Source organism: Rana temporaria, chromosome 10, assembly GCF_905171775.1.
Source record: "Rana temporaria chromosome 10, aRanTem1.1, whole genome shotgun sequence".
NCBI lineage: Eukaryota > Metazoa > Chordata > Amphibia > Anura > Ranidae > Rana > Rana temporaria.
Genome location: NC_053498.1, coordinates 35,723,397 through 35,740,531, shown reverse-complemented (window position 1 = coordinate 35,740,531; position 17,135 = coordinate 35,723,397). Strand labels below are relative to the sequence as shown.

Below are 17,135 nucleotides of genomic sequence, written 5' to 3'. Positions count from 1 at the left end.
TTCCCCTGTGAAGAATCCCACGATTTCTTCAGAAGTGAATCCATTCTTCTGTCCATGGGGTCTGAAAGCACCCCCATGTCTTCAAACGCCAAGTCAGTGTGTCTGGACACCTGTGAGAATGCCGCATCTAATTTGGGAATTTTGTTCCAAACTAAGGCTTCTTCCTCAGAAAAGGGAAATCTTCGCTTCAATGCATTTGAAAGGAAGGGTTTCCTTTCCGGATCCTGCCACTCTTTTTTGATGGTCTGGACCAAGACCTCATGGACCGGGAAAACTCTTTTCTTTTGTTCCCCTAAGCCCATGAACATTCTGTCATGGAGCGATAGTGCTTTTTTCTCTTCAGGGATCCCCAACGTAGCGTGGATTGCCCCTAAGAGGTCATCCACTTCTTCAAGGGAAAGCTTATATCGGGAATTCCTTGAGGGTTCCCCCTCCTTCCCTTCCCCTTCAGACTCCCCTTGGGAGTCAGAAGCGGCACTATCTCGCTCTTCCTCAGCGTCCTCTCTGAAGTCCTCTGGGTTCTCTCCACTTACGGAGGGAAGTACCACAGGACCAGGTGGATTAACCTGCTGCACTGGAGAAGGGCTACTCTGTGGCAACTGAAAACCAGCAAACAGATCCTTAAAAGATTGAAAAGTGCTGGTAAGCTCTTTCACTGTAGTTGCTAGCTCAGAACCCTGCTCTGCCTCTTTCTCCCTGATTAACCCCTCAATACAGCGTCTGCACAGTACTTTGTTCCAGGTCTCTCCTAAAGAAGTTTTACAGGAAGGACACCTCTTCTTGGAGCTATGACCCGATTTTTCTGTGGATTTCTGTAAAACACAGTAAAAAGCAAGAGCAGGTATGAGAGGTTATCAGCGTTTCTTTTAAAAACAGCAAACCACCAGGAGTGTTTTTTCCCCCTAGCCAACCATCACCAAGGGACACACTACCTCACCCCCCGACCACCAGGAGAATACACCAGTGAAGCTGAAAAGAAGGTAAAGGAACACCACCCCAGGGTTCCTACCTTAGAGTGGCTGGTGCTGCTGTCCTCCGGAGGCGCGTGTGAAGCCTCTGCTTCCGACATCTCCGGTCTAGGCTGTGGTCGATGGACACGCTCCGAATGCCGTCTCCACGGCTGAAAAGCGTAGGCCGCACCAGCCTGGCGTGTGGTCCTTATCCTCTGCCGCGTCTGGGCCTAGAAGACGCGTATCCGGCGGAAGTGCCCGCCCCTTCCGGATCTGACGTCACCCGTCATCCGGCCGGTCTCAGCTCCTGACCTAACTGTGTGATTACACAGGGAGCCGACACGCCGCCTGCAGCGCCCCCCTGGACGAAAGGAAAAGGACCCCCTCGGTCAAATACTTCCCCAAGAACGCCGAGGCACGCAGCGCAACAGGTACCTTCGATTTTAGAGCTCACTAGCCCAATCAGGTAGTTGCAGGACTGAGAAAAAGAGAGTCCAGGACCCCCCTCCTCAGAAAACATAGCCCCAGCCTCCCCAGCTGTCTGGCTCTCGGCCCCAGCGGTGTCTCCTGCCGGAGGAAACACCATAAACTGAGGAGCTGAGGGAGGATGAGGCTTAAATCCTTAATTGGAAGGCGGTGTTTCCTAAGAGGGGAGGAGCCTGTGTCTCTCTACAGTACCTGTCCTGAAAGACGAACAGGGAAAAACGCCAATTTAGTTTGGGAGTCCACGTCGCACGACCACGCAATTGTCAGTTAAAGTGACGCAGTCCTTTACCTGCATAATGTTCCGGGGCTTAAGTGGTTAAGCTATTCGAGCCATTATAATGCTTTTCTATCTGACATCAGCAGCTGATCTACAAATCTCTACTGTTATTGCACTAACAATGTGGAAGAGCAAGTATAAAAAAACATGAACATTGTACGAATAATTATATTAAGGTAAACACTACAAAAATAACTCAACATAGGCGCTCATCCAAAATACACCTTGTGAAGTGTATTCGTCCAGGAAATATGGTACACATTGTCCTCATGTGGGTAATGAATCATCAGAGTTCTCCCTTCTTTTTATGTGGCTCTCAGTGCCACAGCGCACCAGTGTCTCCCCCCCGCCCACCTTTTAATTTTTATTTTAAGTGAGAATACAGAGAATAATGAAGAGAGCTGCAACATTTGACCAATAAAATGGTACAAATTAATAGTCACATAACAGTTTGGAGTTTATTATTATTGGGTTAGTCCACCTTCACCCCCCAAAAAAAAGGGGGGCACTTGTACATAAAAACAAACTGTGCAGTCTTGACCAAAGTTGAATAATACGCTTGCTATAGATCAGGGTTTGGCAACCCATCAATCGTAGGAAGATGATAGGTAGACCGCGATCCTTCCTTGCAGACCCCCAGGACTTGGCTAGGAGGGGCGGCATTTACTGTAACCGATCCCCTTCATCCTGTAGCTGCTGAAAGCTGCCTCTCCTCTCCCTCCTGCTGGCATTCATAGTTACATAGTTAGTCAGGTTGAAAAAAAAAAGTCCATCTAGATTACCGTATTTGCCGGCATATACGACGACCTTTTGGATGCAAAAAAATGTATCCAAAGTCGGGGGTCGTCTTATACGCCGGATCTGTCATCCTCGGACTAGAGAACGTCCGTGATAGGCAGAACACTGAACAGAGGCCCCGCTGGGAAAATTTGTGTTCCGCCTATCACGGAACAGTCTGAGGAGGAGGCGCGGCTTTTGAATCATGGATGCCCGCAGCCTGAAACATGGATGTCCGCAGCAAAAAAATAAGGTAGGGAGATCGTCTTGGCCGGCACAGTAGAGGCATGTGATGGACAGTGGAGGCATGTGATGGCACAGTGGAGGCATGGAATGGCACAGTGGAGGCATGGAATGGCACAGTGGAGGCATGGAATGGCACAGTGGAGGCATGGAATGGCACAGTGGAGGCATGGAATGGCACAGTGGAGGCATGGAATGGCACAGTGGGGGCATGGAATGGCACAGTGGTGGCATGGAATGGCACAGTGGTGGCATGGAATGGCACAGTGGTGGCATGGAATGGCACGGCACAGTGGGGCATGGAATGCCATGGCACAGTGGGGCATGGAATGGAATGGCACAGTGAGATTTGAAAAATGCCTGTTTCTGTCAGCGGTTGTTCTGGCTACCCCTCAGCTTCCAGACAGACTAGTAAGAAGGGGGTCGTCTTATATGGCGAGTATATCCCAAAACCAACATTTTTCCTGGAAAAATAGGGGGTCGTCTTATACGCCCAGTCGTCTGATACGCCGGCAAATACAGTAACCAAATAAAAAAAAAAAAATTATATTATATATATATATATATATATATATATATATATATATATATATATATATATATATATATACATACATACATAATACAATCCCATATACACTAATCCTTTATCCGCAGTTGATCCGGAGGAAGGCGACACAGAGATCCACGTCCTGTTAGGGAGAGGAGACAGATGGTGTGTCCCTTGTACATAGGGACACCCATCGGTCACCCCCTCCAGTAAGAATCACTCCCAGGGTACACATTTAACCCCTTCCCTGCCAGTCACATTTATACAGTAATCAGTGCATATTTATAGCACTGTTCGCTGTATAAATGTGAATGGTCCCAAAAATGTGTCAAAATTGTCCGCCATAATATCGCAGTCGTGACAAAAATCGCAGATCACCGCCATTACTAGTAAGAAAAAAAAAAAAAAAGTAATAATTCTATCCCCTATTTTTTTAGGTGTTATAACGTTTGCGCAAACCAATTACTATACGCTTATTGCGATTTTTTTTTACCAAAAATATGTAGAAGAACACGTATCGAACTAAACTGAAAAAAAAAAAAAATAGTCGCTCTATTTTTGTTTATAGCGCAAAAAATAAAAAAAATAAAAAACGCACAGGTGATCAACTACAGTGATGAAAATAAGTATTTGAACACCCTGCTATTTTGCAAGTTCTCCCACTTGGAAATCATGGAGGGGTCTGAAATTGTTATCGTAGGTGCATGTCCACTGTGAGAGACATAATCAAAAAAAAAATCCAGAAATCACAATGTATGATTTTTTTAACTATTTATTTGTATGATACAGCTGCAAATAAGTATTTGAACACCTGAGAAAATCAATGTTAATATTTGGTACAGTAGCCTTTGTTTGCAATTACAGAGGTCAAACGTTTCTTGTAGTTTTTCACCAGGTTTGCACACACTGGAGGAGGGATTTTGGCCCACTCCTCCACACAGATCTTCTCTAGATCAGTCAGGTTTCTGGGCTGTCGCTGAGAAACACGGAGTTTGAGCTCCCTCCAAAGATTCTCTATTGGGTTTAGGTCTGGAGACTGGCTAGGCCACGCCAGAACCTTGATATGCTTCTTACAGAGCCACTCCTTGGTTATCCTGGCTGTGTGCTTCGGGTCATTGTCATGTTGGAAGACCCAGCCTCGACCCATCTTCAAAGCTCTAACTGAGGGAAGGAGGTTGTTGCCCAAAATCTCGCAATACATGGCCCCGGTCATCCTCTCCTTAATACAGTGCAGTCGCCCTATCCCATGTGCAGTAAAACACCCCCAAAGCATGATGCTACCACCCCCATGCTTCACAGTAGGGGTGGTGTTCTTGGGATGGTACTCATCATTCTTCTTCCTCCAAACACGGTTAGTGGAATTATGACCAAAAAGTTCTATTTTGGTCTCATCTGACCACATGACTTTCTCCCATGACTCCTCTGGATCATCCAAATGGTCATTGGCAAACTTAAGACGGGCCTTGACATGTGCTGGTTTTAAGCAGGGGAACCTTCCGTGCCATGCATGATTTCAAACCATGACGTCTTAGTGTATTACCAACAGTAACCTTGGAAACGGTGGTCCCAGCTCTTTTCAGGTCATTGACCAGCTCCTCCCGTGTAGTCCTGGGCTGATTTCTCACCTTTCTTAGGATCATTGAGACCCCAGGAGGTGAGATTTTGCATGGAGCCCCAGTCCGAGGGAGATTGACAGTCATGTTTAGCTTCTTCCATTTTCTAATGATTGCTCCAACAGTGGACCTTTTTTCACCAAGCTGCTTGGCAATTTCCCCGTAGCCCTTTCCAGCCTTGTGGAGGTGTACAATTTTGTCTCTAGTGTCTTTGGACAGCTCTTTGGTCTTGGCCATGTTAGTAGTTGGATTCTTACTGATTGTATGGGGTGGACAGGTGTCTTTATGCAGCTAATGACCTCAAACAGGTGCATCTAATTTAGGATAATAAATGGAGTGGAGGTGGACATTTTAAAGGCAGACTAACAGGTCTTTGAGGGTCAGAATTCTAGCTGATAGACAGGTGTTCAAATACTTATTTGCAGCTGTATCATACAAATAAATAGTTGAAAAATCATAAATTGTGATTTCTGGAATTTTTTTTTTGATTATGTCTCTCACAGTGGACATGCACCTACGATGACAATTTCAGACCCCTCCATGATTTCCAAGTGGGAGAACTTGCAAAATAGCAGGGTGTTCAAATACTTATTTTCCTCACTGTACCACCAAAAGAAAGCTCTATCTGAGGGGAAAAAAGGACGTCAATTTTGTTTGGGAGCCACGTTGCATGACCGCGCAATTGTCATTCAAAGCATGACAGTGCTGAAAGCTGAAATTTCGCCTGGGCAGGAAGGGGGTATATGTGCCCAGTAAGCAAGTGGTTAAAGCGGAACGTAAGTCCGCAATACCTACCTTTTCCTCCAACGTCCCCCGCCAGCATCTTCTACCCAGCTTTTTCTGGATGCCTGGCCGAAGGAGGCGTCTTTATTGGCCGGTGTGGGAGGACTTCACTCCTGCACATGTGTAAGAGTTCCATCACCTTGATACACAGGATCTGTCCCAGAATGTAAACCGACTTGTGTAGCTCAGTGTACATAAACTGTGAGCAGGAAGGCAGTTTTTTTATAGCAGAAAATATATTACTAAGGCCAGGTTCACACCTATGCGAATTATGCGCGGCTTAAACCGCATCCAATTTGCAGAACATTTCAAAATACATTGTTTTCAATGAGGCTGGTTCACATATGTACGATGCATTCGCACTGCGCATTGCCGCCAAACCGTGTGCGTTTTTTAGGTCTTGCGGTGCAGGTGCGAATTCAGTCCCATTATCTTCTATGGGTACGCAGCTGAATTCGCAGATGTGTTAATTTCTCTTCAGTATTTGTCTCATTCAGTTCAATACACTTCCCCCCTCCCCCTCCCCTCTCCCAGGTCTCCAAATTCGCAGCTTATCTGCAGCTAAAACGCAATGGATCTGCTGAACACTTCTCTTATCTCTCTGCAGAGATAAGAGAGCTGAAATTCGCACCGCACTACTGTGAGCCCAGCCTTAAACAGAAAGGGCCAGATTCACGTAGCTCAGCGGATCTATAGATCCGCTCGATCTACGTGAATTAAGATCCGCTCCCGCAAGTTTAGGAGGCAAGTGGCTAATTCACAAACCACTTACCTCCAAACTTGCGACGGCGGATCCTAAATCCCCCTGCGGAATTCGAATTCCGCGGCTAGGGGAGTGTCATATTTAAATCAGGCGCGTTCCCGTGCCGATTTAAATGCGCAGGCGCCGTCCGCGAAATTTCCCGGCGTGCATTGCTCCCACTGACGTCGCTAGGACGTCAGTGGTTGCGACGCTTACGTAAACGACGTCCGTCCGTATTCGAGAACGACCTACGCAAACGACGTTAAAAAATTTAAATTCGACGCGGGAACGTCGGCTATACTTAACATTGGCTGCGCCTGATAAAAGAAAGGGTAAGTATACAACGGAAAACCGCTACGGAAACGACGTAGGAACACTGCGACAGGTCCGCGTACGTTCGTGAATTTGAGTATCTCGCCGATTTACATATTATTTTTCGTAAATCAGCGGGAACGCCCCGGCGCCATTTTTAAATTGAAAAAAAGATCCGACAGTGTAACACATTGTAACACTGTCGGATCTAGCCTTATCTATGCGTATCTGATTCTATGAATGAGGTGCATAGATAGGACCAGTTTACGTCAGAGATACGATGGTGTATCTGTAGATACACCGTCGTATCTCTTTGTGAATCTGGCCCAAAAAGTGCAAAATCTGGTGCAGCTGTGCATGGTAGCCAATCAGCTTCTAAGTTCAACTTGTTCAAAAAAGCCTTGACAAAAAATAAAACTGGAAGCCGATTGGTTCCTTTGAAGAGCTGCCCCAGATTTTGAACTCTCCAGGTTTTAGTAAATCAACCCCAAAAGGAACCAATCACCTTCCAGTTTTGTCAAGGCTTCGTTGAACAAGCTGAAGTTAGAAGCAGATTGGCTACCAGGCTTCACCAGGTTTTGCACTTTCCAGGTTTATGTTTCAATAGTTTTTATTAAAGTTTTACAATACAGGGTATGATGTTCTCGGCTTTACATTGCTCAGTATACAACATAGTTAGGGAGTCAAACATTAAAGGGTCACTAAAGGAAAATAATTTTTTGCCTAAATGTCTGCAAGGTAGACAGACAGAATAGTGTAATGATTCTGTTAAAAAACGAGTAAATACTTATTAAATTCCTTCATCTATATCACCTCCGGCGTTCTAGTTTCTGCTCTTTCATTCACTTCCTGGTTTGCATCGCTCGTTCATGTAAGAACTACATTTCCCAGTATGCTTTGCGGCACGTCCTGTAATTCACACCTCCTTGAAGTCTCCAACACGTAGAGAGCGTCCTGACACACAGATGTAGTTCCCAGGAGGGGGTGAGCACGTTACTGACCACCGCAGTAAAGCCTCCCATCACGGTGGTCAGTAAAATCAGACAAGCAGGAAGTGCACAGAACAGAGAAAAAATAGAGCAATTTCTGAGCAAAGACTAACAATGAGGAAGTGAAAAGAGGAATGTCTGCCGGTAAAGGATGCTTATTATGAAAAAAAAAAAATGTTTCCTTTACAACCCCTTTAAGTATCTCAAAAGGCTTGAGTAATCCTCGTATAACACACAGGGATCATTCTCAATTCCTGACATGGACTGTGAAGCATCTGCTGAATGAGGCATGGTAAAGAGAAAAAAAAACCCATATCAACTAAGAAATCTAAACTGTGTACAGTACCACTGTGTCTACAACCTGAGGCCTTTTCTCAGTCCAATGTCCTAGTGTTGATTCTACCCGCAGGGAAGAACCAGCTCCCCATCTGACAATCAGGGGAGTCTGGCTCCTCCCATGATGCGGATGACTCCCTCAATGTCCCAAATCAGCAATGGTTCGCCAATGGTAAATAAAATAAAGAAAAAGACATCACAACAAAACAAAAAATTCAAACCTAGTGATGAAGAATTTTTAAAACAAAGAGATAGAGGGGGATGAAACCGTGAGTAGAAAGAGTATAGGGGAGGGGACAGATAAGATGAGAAGGGAAGGCGGGGGAGGGAACTACAGTACAGTGTCCAGTGATCTGTTTCCTGGGAACAGATCTAAAGTGTGAGCGTCCTGGGGTCGTTCATTAGGCATCCAATACATGGATCCCATACGTTGTGAAACAATTTCATCATATCTTGCACCTTTGCCGTTAACCTCTCATTTAGCATAAGCCACGACATTTTGTATTTTAGCAGATCAAATGGCAGGGCAGCGGACCTCCAGTTCCTGGCTATAGTTATTTTTGCTGAAATAAATATAAATGTGAGAAGCCGCCTTTGGGACTCAGAGGCCACCGCTACCCTGCCACCCAACAGTGCATGTTTTGCGGATTTCATCAGGTTAATCCGGGTAAGGGTATAGATAAAAATTGTAGACCCCAAGCCAAAATCTCCTGACCTTGGGGCAGGTCCACCATATGTGATAGGTGGATCCCACCTGGCCACATCCTCTAAAGCACCTTGAAGAAACTCTGGGTACAAAAGTGGCCAACCTGGCCGGCACCATATACCATCTCTATAAGACCTTATAATTAGCCTCTATAATAGAGGTGTTGATAAGCAACCGAGAAGCTGTCTCTGATATTGCGTGCCACTCCTCAAGGTCAAGGGTTTCCTGAAGGTCTTGTTCCCATTGAAGCATATAATTTAGTTTCGTCGAAACATACATCAAAATTGTGTATAGATAGATAGATAGATAGATAGATAGATAGAGCTAGGGATGTCCCGATACCGATGCTGTCCCCCTCCGTGCTGTCCCCCTCGTGCTCCCCCCCCCCACTCAATCTGTCAGGATGGCTCCTACCTTTTCAGAATGAACAGAGTCAGTGATCACTGACTCTGTCAAATTCACATAACTGAGCATCATAACCTGTGTTTACGATGCTCAGTTTATGAATGGAGAGGAGCTTCTCTCCATTCATTTTAGCTGAGGCTGCAGAGAAAGGGACTGGGGAATCTGTGTCCTTAGTCCATTTCTCTGTCTTAAAGTGGAGATATAAAAAAAATAGTGCCACTGTTACATGACATTAAAAAAAAGTATTGTCAATCGGTATGGGCGAGTACTTGAAAAAAAAGTATCGGTACTTGTATTCGGTCTCAAAAAAGTGGTATCGGGACAACCCTATAGCCGACATGTGGCCTCTGATTTTGTCATATTGACTACATAGATGTTCTACAGGCGTTAATGTAATTAAATCACCCTTGCGAAGTAAAGTTTGTAGATAATGGTGTATTTGAGTATACCTATCACACTCGGTGGGTGGCATCTGATGTTTGTCCACTAGAGATCGTTCGCATAGCATACCCTTGTGATCGCAAAGATCGGCTATGCGTACAAGGCCTTTATTGGCCCACCATCCGAACGCCAGGGGAGTGGACTTTCCAGGTTTGGTAAATTAACCTCAGTGAATGTCTATACAATAAAGAGCCTGCTTGCTTGAAGTTTTTGAAATGGAGACTTTAGTTCCACTTTATGCTATTTTCCCCCCAATACATTTTTTCAAGTCACGAACCTGGAAGTAGCTGTTCAAACATCAGGAACACCTGCTGACCGCTCCTTTTAGAGCCTGCATGTACATTACCTTAAAGGGGTTGTAAAGCATCCTATGCATTAAGGTGAAAAAAAAAAAAACACCTTGCACTGTCCGCCCCCCAAGCCCCCATTTTACTTACCTGAGCCCCGAATTTCCGTGGGCGCGATCCCACGCCGCTGTCTCCATGGCTTGTCGGCTCTTCATTGGATAGATTGATAGCAGCACAGCTATTGGCTCCCGCAAGGTAACCCCCTCGAGAGAGAGAGCTTCTCAGAAGAGGTTAGCTATTGCGGAGAGAAGAGCCGCCGTGGGACCCCAGAAGAGGACAAATTGGGGCCACTCTGGGCAAAACGAACTGCACAGTGGAGGCAAGTATGACATGAAAGAAAGAAAGAAAGAAAGAAAGAAAGAAAGAAAGAAAGAAAGAAAGAAAGAAAGAAAGAAAGAAAGAAAGAAAGAAAGAAAGAAAGAAAGAAAGAAAGAAAGAAAGAAAGAAAGAAAGAAAAAGAAAGAAAACCTTTAGTACCCATTTAAAGTGGAACACCGCTTTAAGATGTATTATCACAAAAGAATAATAATAGACACATTACAAGTAATAAGAGTCCAAATTGATTTATTGGTTTTACTAAAAAACAGCCAATGCATTTTGGGGGGTCTAAGAAACTCCCCCTTCATATGGACCTCAGTTATAATAAGAACCTTGAATGGACTCGCAATAGAGATCTCCTATGTGAACATGTACAGGGAAGCCAATGTTTGGATCAGGAGGGATCAGACCAGCAGTATCTGCATAAACAATCGTGATCTTGCCAATAACTCTCCTGATCCAGCAATCAGCTTCCCTGCACAGATTTACACGGGAAAGCTCTATTTCGAGTCAATTTAAGGATTTTAACTACAGTCCTGATAAAGGAAGTTCCTTATGCCGCGTACTCAAAGTTTTTCTTGACGTGATTCTTGTCAAGCCTGCCTTGCCTACACACGATCGTGAAAAAAAAAGCTTGAGCAAAGCGTGGTGACGTACAACACGTACGACGGCACTATAAAGGGGAAGTTCCATTCGGATGGCGCCACCCTTTGGGCTGCTTTTGCCGATTTCGTGTTAGTAAAAGTTTGGTGAGAGACGATTCGCGCTTTTCAGTCGTCGCGCTTTTCAGTCTGTTACCGCGTGACGAATGTTCTATCTCCATTACGAACGCTAGCTTAACCAAAACGAGTGCTCCCGTCTCATAACTTGCTTCTGAGCATGCACGTTTTTAAAGCCTACACACGACCGTTTTTCACAACATGAAAGACGCGAAAAATTTAAATAGGTTCTAAGGCCCGGATTCACGTAGGAGAGCGCATCTTTGTGCGGGCGTAGCGTATCCTATTTACGTTACGCCTCCGCAACTTTGACAGGCAAGTGCAGTATTCGCAAAGTTGCGGCAGTGTAGCGTAAATAGGCCGGCGTAAGCCCGCCTAATTCAAATGTGGAAGATGTGGGCGTGTGTTATGTAAATTTATTGTGACCCCACGTAAAGGACGCTTTTTACGAACGGCGCATGCGCCGTCCGTGAACGTATCCCAGTGTGCATGCTCCAAATTAACCCGCAAAAAGCCAATGCTTTCGACATGAACGTAAACGACGCCCAGTCCTATTCGCGAACGACTTACGCAAATGACGTAAAACGTGAAAAATTTGACGCTGTTCCGACGTCCATACCTAACATTGGTACGCCTCATAGAGCAGGGGTAACTTTACGCCGGAAAAAGCCTTACGTAAACGGCGTATCTGTACTGCGACGGCTAAGCGTACGTTCGTGAATAGGCGTATCTAGCTGATTTACATATTTCTAGGCGTAAACCAGCGTACACGCCCCTAGCGGCCAGCGTAAATATGCAGTTAAGATACGACGGCGTAGGAGACTTACGCTGGTCGTATCTTATACAAATTCTGGCGTATCTGATTCTTTGAATCAGGCGCCAAGATACGACGCCTCACACTCAGAGAAACGACGGCGTATCTGGAGATACACCGTCGTATCTCTTACGTGAATCTGGGCCTACATTTTTAATGCCCATTTTTCACATCGAGAAAAATGCTCTGGAGCCTACACACGATCGTTTTTAATGACCAATTTAAAAAATGGCATTTTTCACTTCATGAAAAACGGTCGCGTGCACGCGGCATTAGACCCCAAAGCATATTGGCTGCTTTTTTCAGTACGAACAATTAAATGAACGTGGACTATTTTATCCTTTGGTCTAGATATTTTATTTCCTGGTAACTGTTGGGTAGTTCTGTCTGTTATGAGCCTAACCTGAGCCAATGAGCACTCTCGGATGATTTTTTTCTTAATTGGACATTACATACAATGTCACCGTCACTCACCTGTCATGGAAGGTTCTCCAGAGCACTCTGCTGTTCTCTGTACGTGTAGAAGTTAGCAGCACCTCTTGGTTATTTGCAAACATGTGCACGCCATTGAGTGATCCAATCACAGAGAAAGTCAGCTATAAAAAAAAAAAGATATCAGCATGAAAAGCTATTCTCCAGTCTTCGATATGCTACAGATATTTACCCCCCCCCCCCTTGTTTTTCTCAGCACAAGCTCTCTAGTAGAATGTATCAGTTTACACGGAAGAGACAACACGCTCAACACTGGCAGGGGTGATTAAAATGATCAGCTTTTATTCAATTTATATAAAACCTTTATCCCAAATGGAAAAAAAACGGCTGTAACTGATTATAAAGTGTGAACTGGAGTTTGGCTTCAATTTGTTACTGTATCTAAATTTTCTAAGACTACCCTCTTCCCAGACTTTCAATGCTGCTGTCGCTGTGCCTCCTGTTGTCATTCCTCCAGAGTTGAGGCACTCTAGTACAGGAGGTGTGTCACTGGTCAGATCACCAGGTGGGGGGGGGGGGGCCTGCTTTAAACATTTTGCTGCCACTGACGTACGGCATACAGCAGCACAGAACCACTTCCCAGGGTAGGATGTCTTGTCAACTTCATTCACCTTCTCGCTAAAACCTCCTGGGGACATCAGTAGCCATGACTGTCTAGCAGAACTGTCCAGCACTCTTCTGAATAAAAGCACAGCGTGTCAGCCAATCATCAAAAATCCACAGACATGCTGGGATTGGAGGACTTCCCTGGGCATGCTGGGATTAGAGGCCTCCATCAGCAGAGGGTACCTGGTCATGCTGGGATTTGAGGTCCCCCCTGCGGAGGCACCCCGCTCATGCTGGGATTTGTGGGCTCCCATGTCATGCTGGGATTTGTGGTCTCCCCTTTGGGGGCTCCCAGGTCATGCTGGGATTTGTGCCCCCCCCTGCGGAGGCTCCCAGGGCATGCTGGGATTTGAGGTCCCCCCTGCGGAGGCACCCCGCTCATGCTGGGATTTGAGGTCCCCACTGCGGAGGCACCCCGCTCATGCTGGGATTTGAGGTCCCCCCTGCGGAGGCACCCCGCTCATGCTGGGATTTGAGGTCCCCCCTGCGGAGGCACCCCGCTCATGCTGGGATTTGAAGTCCCCCCTGCGGAGGCACCCCGCTCATGCTGGGATTTGAGGTCCCCCTGCGGAGGCACCCCGCTCATGCTGGGATTTGTGGGCTCCCATGTCATGCTGGGATTTGTGGTCTCCCCTTTGGGGGCTCCCAGGTCATGCTGGGATTTGTGGTCTCCCCTTTGGGGGCTCCCAGGTCATGCTGGGATTTGAGGTCCCCCCTGCAGAGGCACTCCGCTCATGCTGGGATTTGAGGTCCCCCTGCGGAAGCTCCCAGGGCCTGCTGGGATTTGTGGGCTCCCAAGTCATGCTGGGATTTGTGGTCTCCCCTTTGGGGGCTCCCAGGTCATGCTGGGATTTGTGGACCCCCCCCCCCCCCCCCTGCGGAGGCTCCCAGGGCATGCTGGGATTTGAGGTCCCCCCTGCGGAGGCACCCCGCTCATGCTGGGATTTGAGGTCCCCACTGCGGAGGCACCCCGCTCATGCTGAGATTTGAGGTCCCCCCTGCGGAGGCACCCCGCTCATGCTGGGATTTGAGGTCCCCCCTGCGGAGGCACCCCGCTCATGCTGGGATTTGAGGTCCCCCCTGCGGAGGCACCCCGCTCATGCTGGGATTTGAAGCCCCCCCTGCGGAGGCACCCCGCTCATGCTGGGATTTGAGGTCCCCCTGCGGAGGCACCCCGCTCATGCTGGGATTTGAGGTCCCCCTGCGGAGGCACCCCGCTCATGCTGGGATTTGAGGTCCCCCCTGCGGAGGCACCCCGCTCATGCTGGGATTTGAGGTCCCCCCTGCGGAGGCACCCCGCTCATGCTGGGATTTGAGGTCCCCCCTGCGGAGGCACCCCGCTCATGCTGGGATTTGAAGTCCCCCCTGCGGAGGCACCCCGCTCATGCTGGGATTTGAGGTCCCCCTGCGGAGGCACCCCGCTCATGCTGGGATTTGTGGGCTCCCATGTCATGCTGGGATTTGTGGTCTCCCCTTTGGGGGCTCCCAGGTCATGCTGGGATTTGTGGTCTCCCCTTTGGGGGCTCCCAGGTCATGCTGGGATTTGAGGTCCCCCCTGCAGAGGCACTCCGCTCATGCTGGGATTTGAGGTCCCCCTGCGGAAGCTCCCAGGGCCTGCTGGGATTTGTGGGCTCCCAAGTCATGCTGGGATTTGTGGTCTCCCCTTTGGGGGCTCCCAGGTCATGCTGGGATTTGTGGACCCCCCCCCCCCTGCGGAGGCTCCCAGGGCATGCTGGGATTTGTGGTTCCCCCCCTGCAGAGGCACTCCGCTCATGCTGGGATTTGAGGTCCCCCCTGCGGAGGCTCCCAGGGCATGCTGGGATTTGAGGTCCCCCCTGCGGAGGCACCCCGCTCATGCTGGGATTTGAAGTCCCCCCTGCGGAGGCACCCCGCTCATGCTGGGATTTGAGGTCCCCCTGCGGAGGCACCCCGCTCATGCTGGGATTTGTGGGCTCCCATGTCATGCTGGGATTTGTGGTCTCCCCTTTGGGGGCTCCCAGGTCATGCTGGGATTTGTGGTCTCCCCTTTGGGGGCTCCCAGGTCATGCTGGGATTTGTGGTCTCCCCTTTGGGGGCTCCCAGGTCATGCTGGGATTTGAGGTCCCCCCTGCAGAGGCACTCCGCTCATGCTGGGATTTGAGGTCCCCCTGCGGAAGCTCCCAGGGCCTGCTGGGATTTGTGGGCTCCCAAGTCATGCTGGGATTTGTGGTCTCCCCTTTGGGGGCTCCCAGGTCATGCTGGGATTTGTGGTCTCCCCTTTGGGGGCTCCCAGGTCATGCTGGGATTTGTGGACCCCCCCCCCCCCTGCGGAGGCTCCCAGGGCATGCTGGGATTTGTGGTTCCCCCCCTGCAGAGGCACTCCGCTCATGCTGGGATTTGAGGTCCCCCCTGCGGAGGCTCCCAGGGCATGCTGGGATTTGAGGTCCCCCCTGCTGGGGCTCCCAAGTCATGCTGGGATTTGTGGTCTCCCCTGCGGGGGTTCCCAGGTCATGCTGGGATTTGTGCTTCCCCCCCTGTGGAGGCTCCCAGGGCATGTTGGGATTTGAGGTCTCCCCTGCAGGGGCTCCAAGGGCATGCTGGGATTTGTGGTCTCCCCTGCAGGGGCTCCCAAGGCATGCTGGGATTTGAGGTCCTCTCTTGTTGTCCTGCAAAAGATCCCCTGCAGAGAATACCAGGTCATGCTGTCATTTAAAACCCCAAAGCATGCTGGGATTTGTAGTCCCTCCAGCACTCTGTGGGATTACCTGTTTGCTGCTCTTGCTGCGACAATACAGGGGCACCCCGCTGCTGGCCGTCAGGCACAGAAGGAAGACAGACGACTCCTCCATCCCTCTCACATCTCCTCTTCACTTCTCCTCATTATCTTCATCACACAGCACCTAGCCGCCATCTTGCGCCCGGTGCACGCCGGGAAAAGACGCCAGCGCTGCACGAAGCCGTCGCTTGGCAACAAAGGGGGGCGTGAACGTGGTGTTGCCAGCCGGCGGTGGGAGGAACCTGCGGCGAGCGCCCACACGAGGGCGCAGATGAGCTGGGCCTCCCCCCGGCAGAGATGAAGTGGTAGGCGCCAGTAGCGCAGTGCTGTATATATAGCAGGCTGGCTTTGTGCTAGAGAGGATTGCAGTATGAGGACTGCGGCGGGGAAGGAGGGGGATGGGAGGACTGAAAGAGGTCCTCCTAGTCATAGTAAATACAGAATAGTGGTGGGAGGACTTCACACTGAGCGGTTTGTGATGATCTCTCTGAGAATTCCTTCATTAATCAAACCCTGTGTGATATTTCTGACTGACTGTAGAGCTCAGCGTGTGCTGGACACAGCCTGCAGATTCCTGTCAGGTGCATTCAGCTTGTGTTGGGATTGAATAGATATAAACATCATTTGGGGCCCATTCTCAGCAGAACACTCACAATACCTTCTGAATGGACTGACAATGCGCCTAAATGGCGAAAGAACAAGCCTTCCATGTTTTTTTACTTCACGGCGTGCCACGATGCATGTACAACGCATGTTAGGCCTCATGTACATGGGTGGCAGGAGGCTGAAAATATGCTGGGCAGTGGCGGCTGGTGCTTGTAATTTTTGGGGGGCGCAAACAAATTCTGGGGAAAAAAAAAAACATCAATTGCAGCCTTACTGTGCCATAGAACACAGCCACTGTGCCCATCAAATGCAGCCACTGTGCCCATCAAACGCAATCACTGTGACATCAAACGCAGCCACTGTGCCTGTCAAATGCTACCACTGTGCCCATCAAATGCTGCCACTGTGCCCATCAAATGCTGCCACTGTGCCATCAAATGCTCCCACTGTGCTATCAAACGCAGCCACTGTGCCCATCAATTGCTGTCACTGTACCATCAAACGCAGCCACTGTGCCTGTCAAATGCTACCACTGTGCCCATCAAATGCTGCCACTGTGCCCATCAAATGCTGCCACTGTGCCATCAAATGCTCCCACTGTGCTATCAAACGCAGCCACTGTGCCCATCAATTGCTGTCACTGTACCATCAAACGCAGCCACTGTGCCTGTCAAATGCTACCACTGTGCCCATCAAATGCTGCCACTGTGCCCATCAAATGCTGCCAGTGTGCCCGCCCGGGTAGTGAGTGGTGTCCTCCATGCTCCTCAAAGTCTTCTCCTGTCCTCTCTTCCCGTCCTCTGCTATGATTGGATGCCTGATAGGCGTCCAATCACAGAGCCTGTCCTTTCAGCCAATGAGGTGACGG

General features: G+C 48.7%; 1 protein-coding gene across 1 annotated transcript in view; it reads right to left on the bottom strand.

Annotated features, from left to right (window-relative positions):
• Positions 1-15,935, bottom strand: part of FUZ (fuzzy planar cell polarity protein) — a 111,144-nt gene extending 95,209 nt beyond the window's left edge. Inside the window, exons 1-2 of the mRNA XM_040327535.1 lie at positions 15,651-15,935; positions 12,283-12,404 (exon numbers count right to left, since the gene is read on the bottom strand). Coding sequence (XP_040183469.1) covers positions 12,283-12,404; positions 15,651-15,734 — 206 coding nt within the window. The 5' untranslated portion in view covers positions 15,735-15,935. The remainder of the gene's footprint in view (positions 1-12,282; positions 12,405-15,650) is intronic.
• Positions 15,936-17,135: the final 1,200 nt, after the last annotated feature.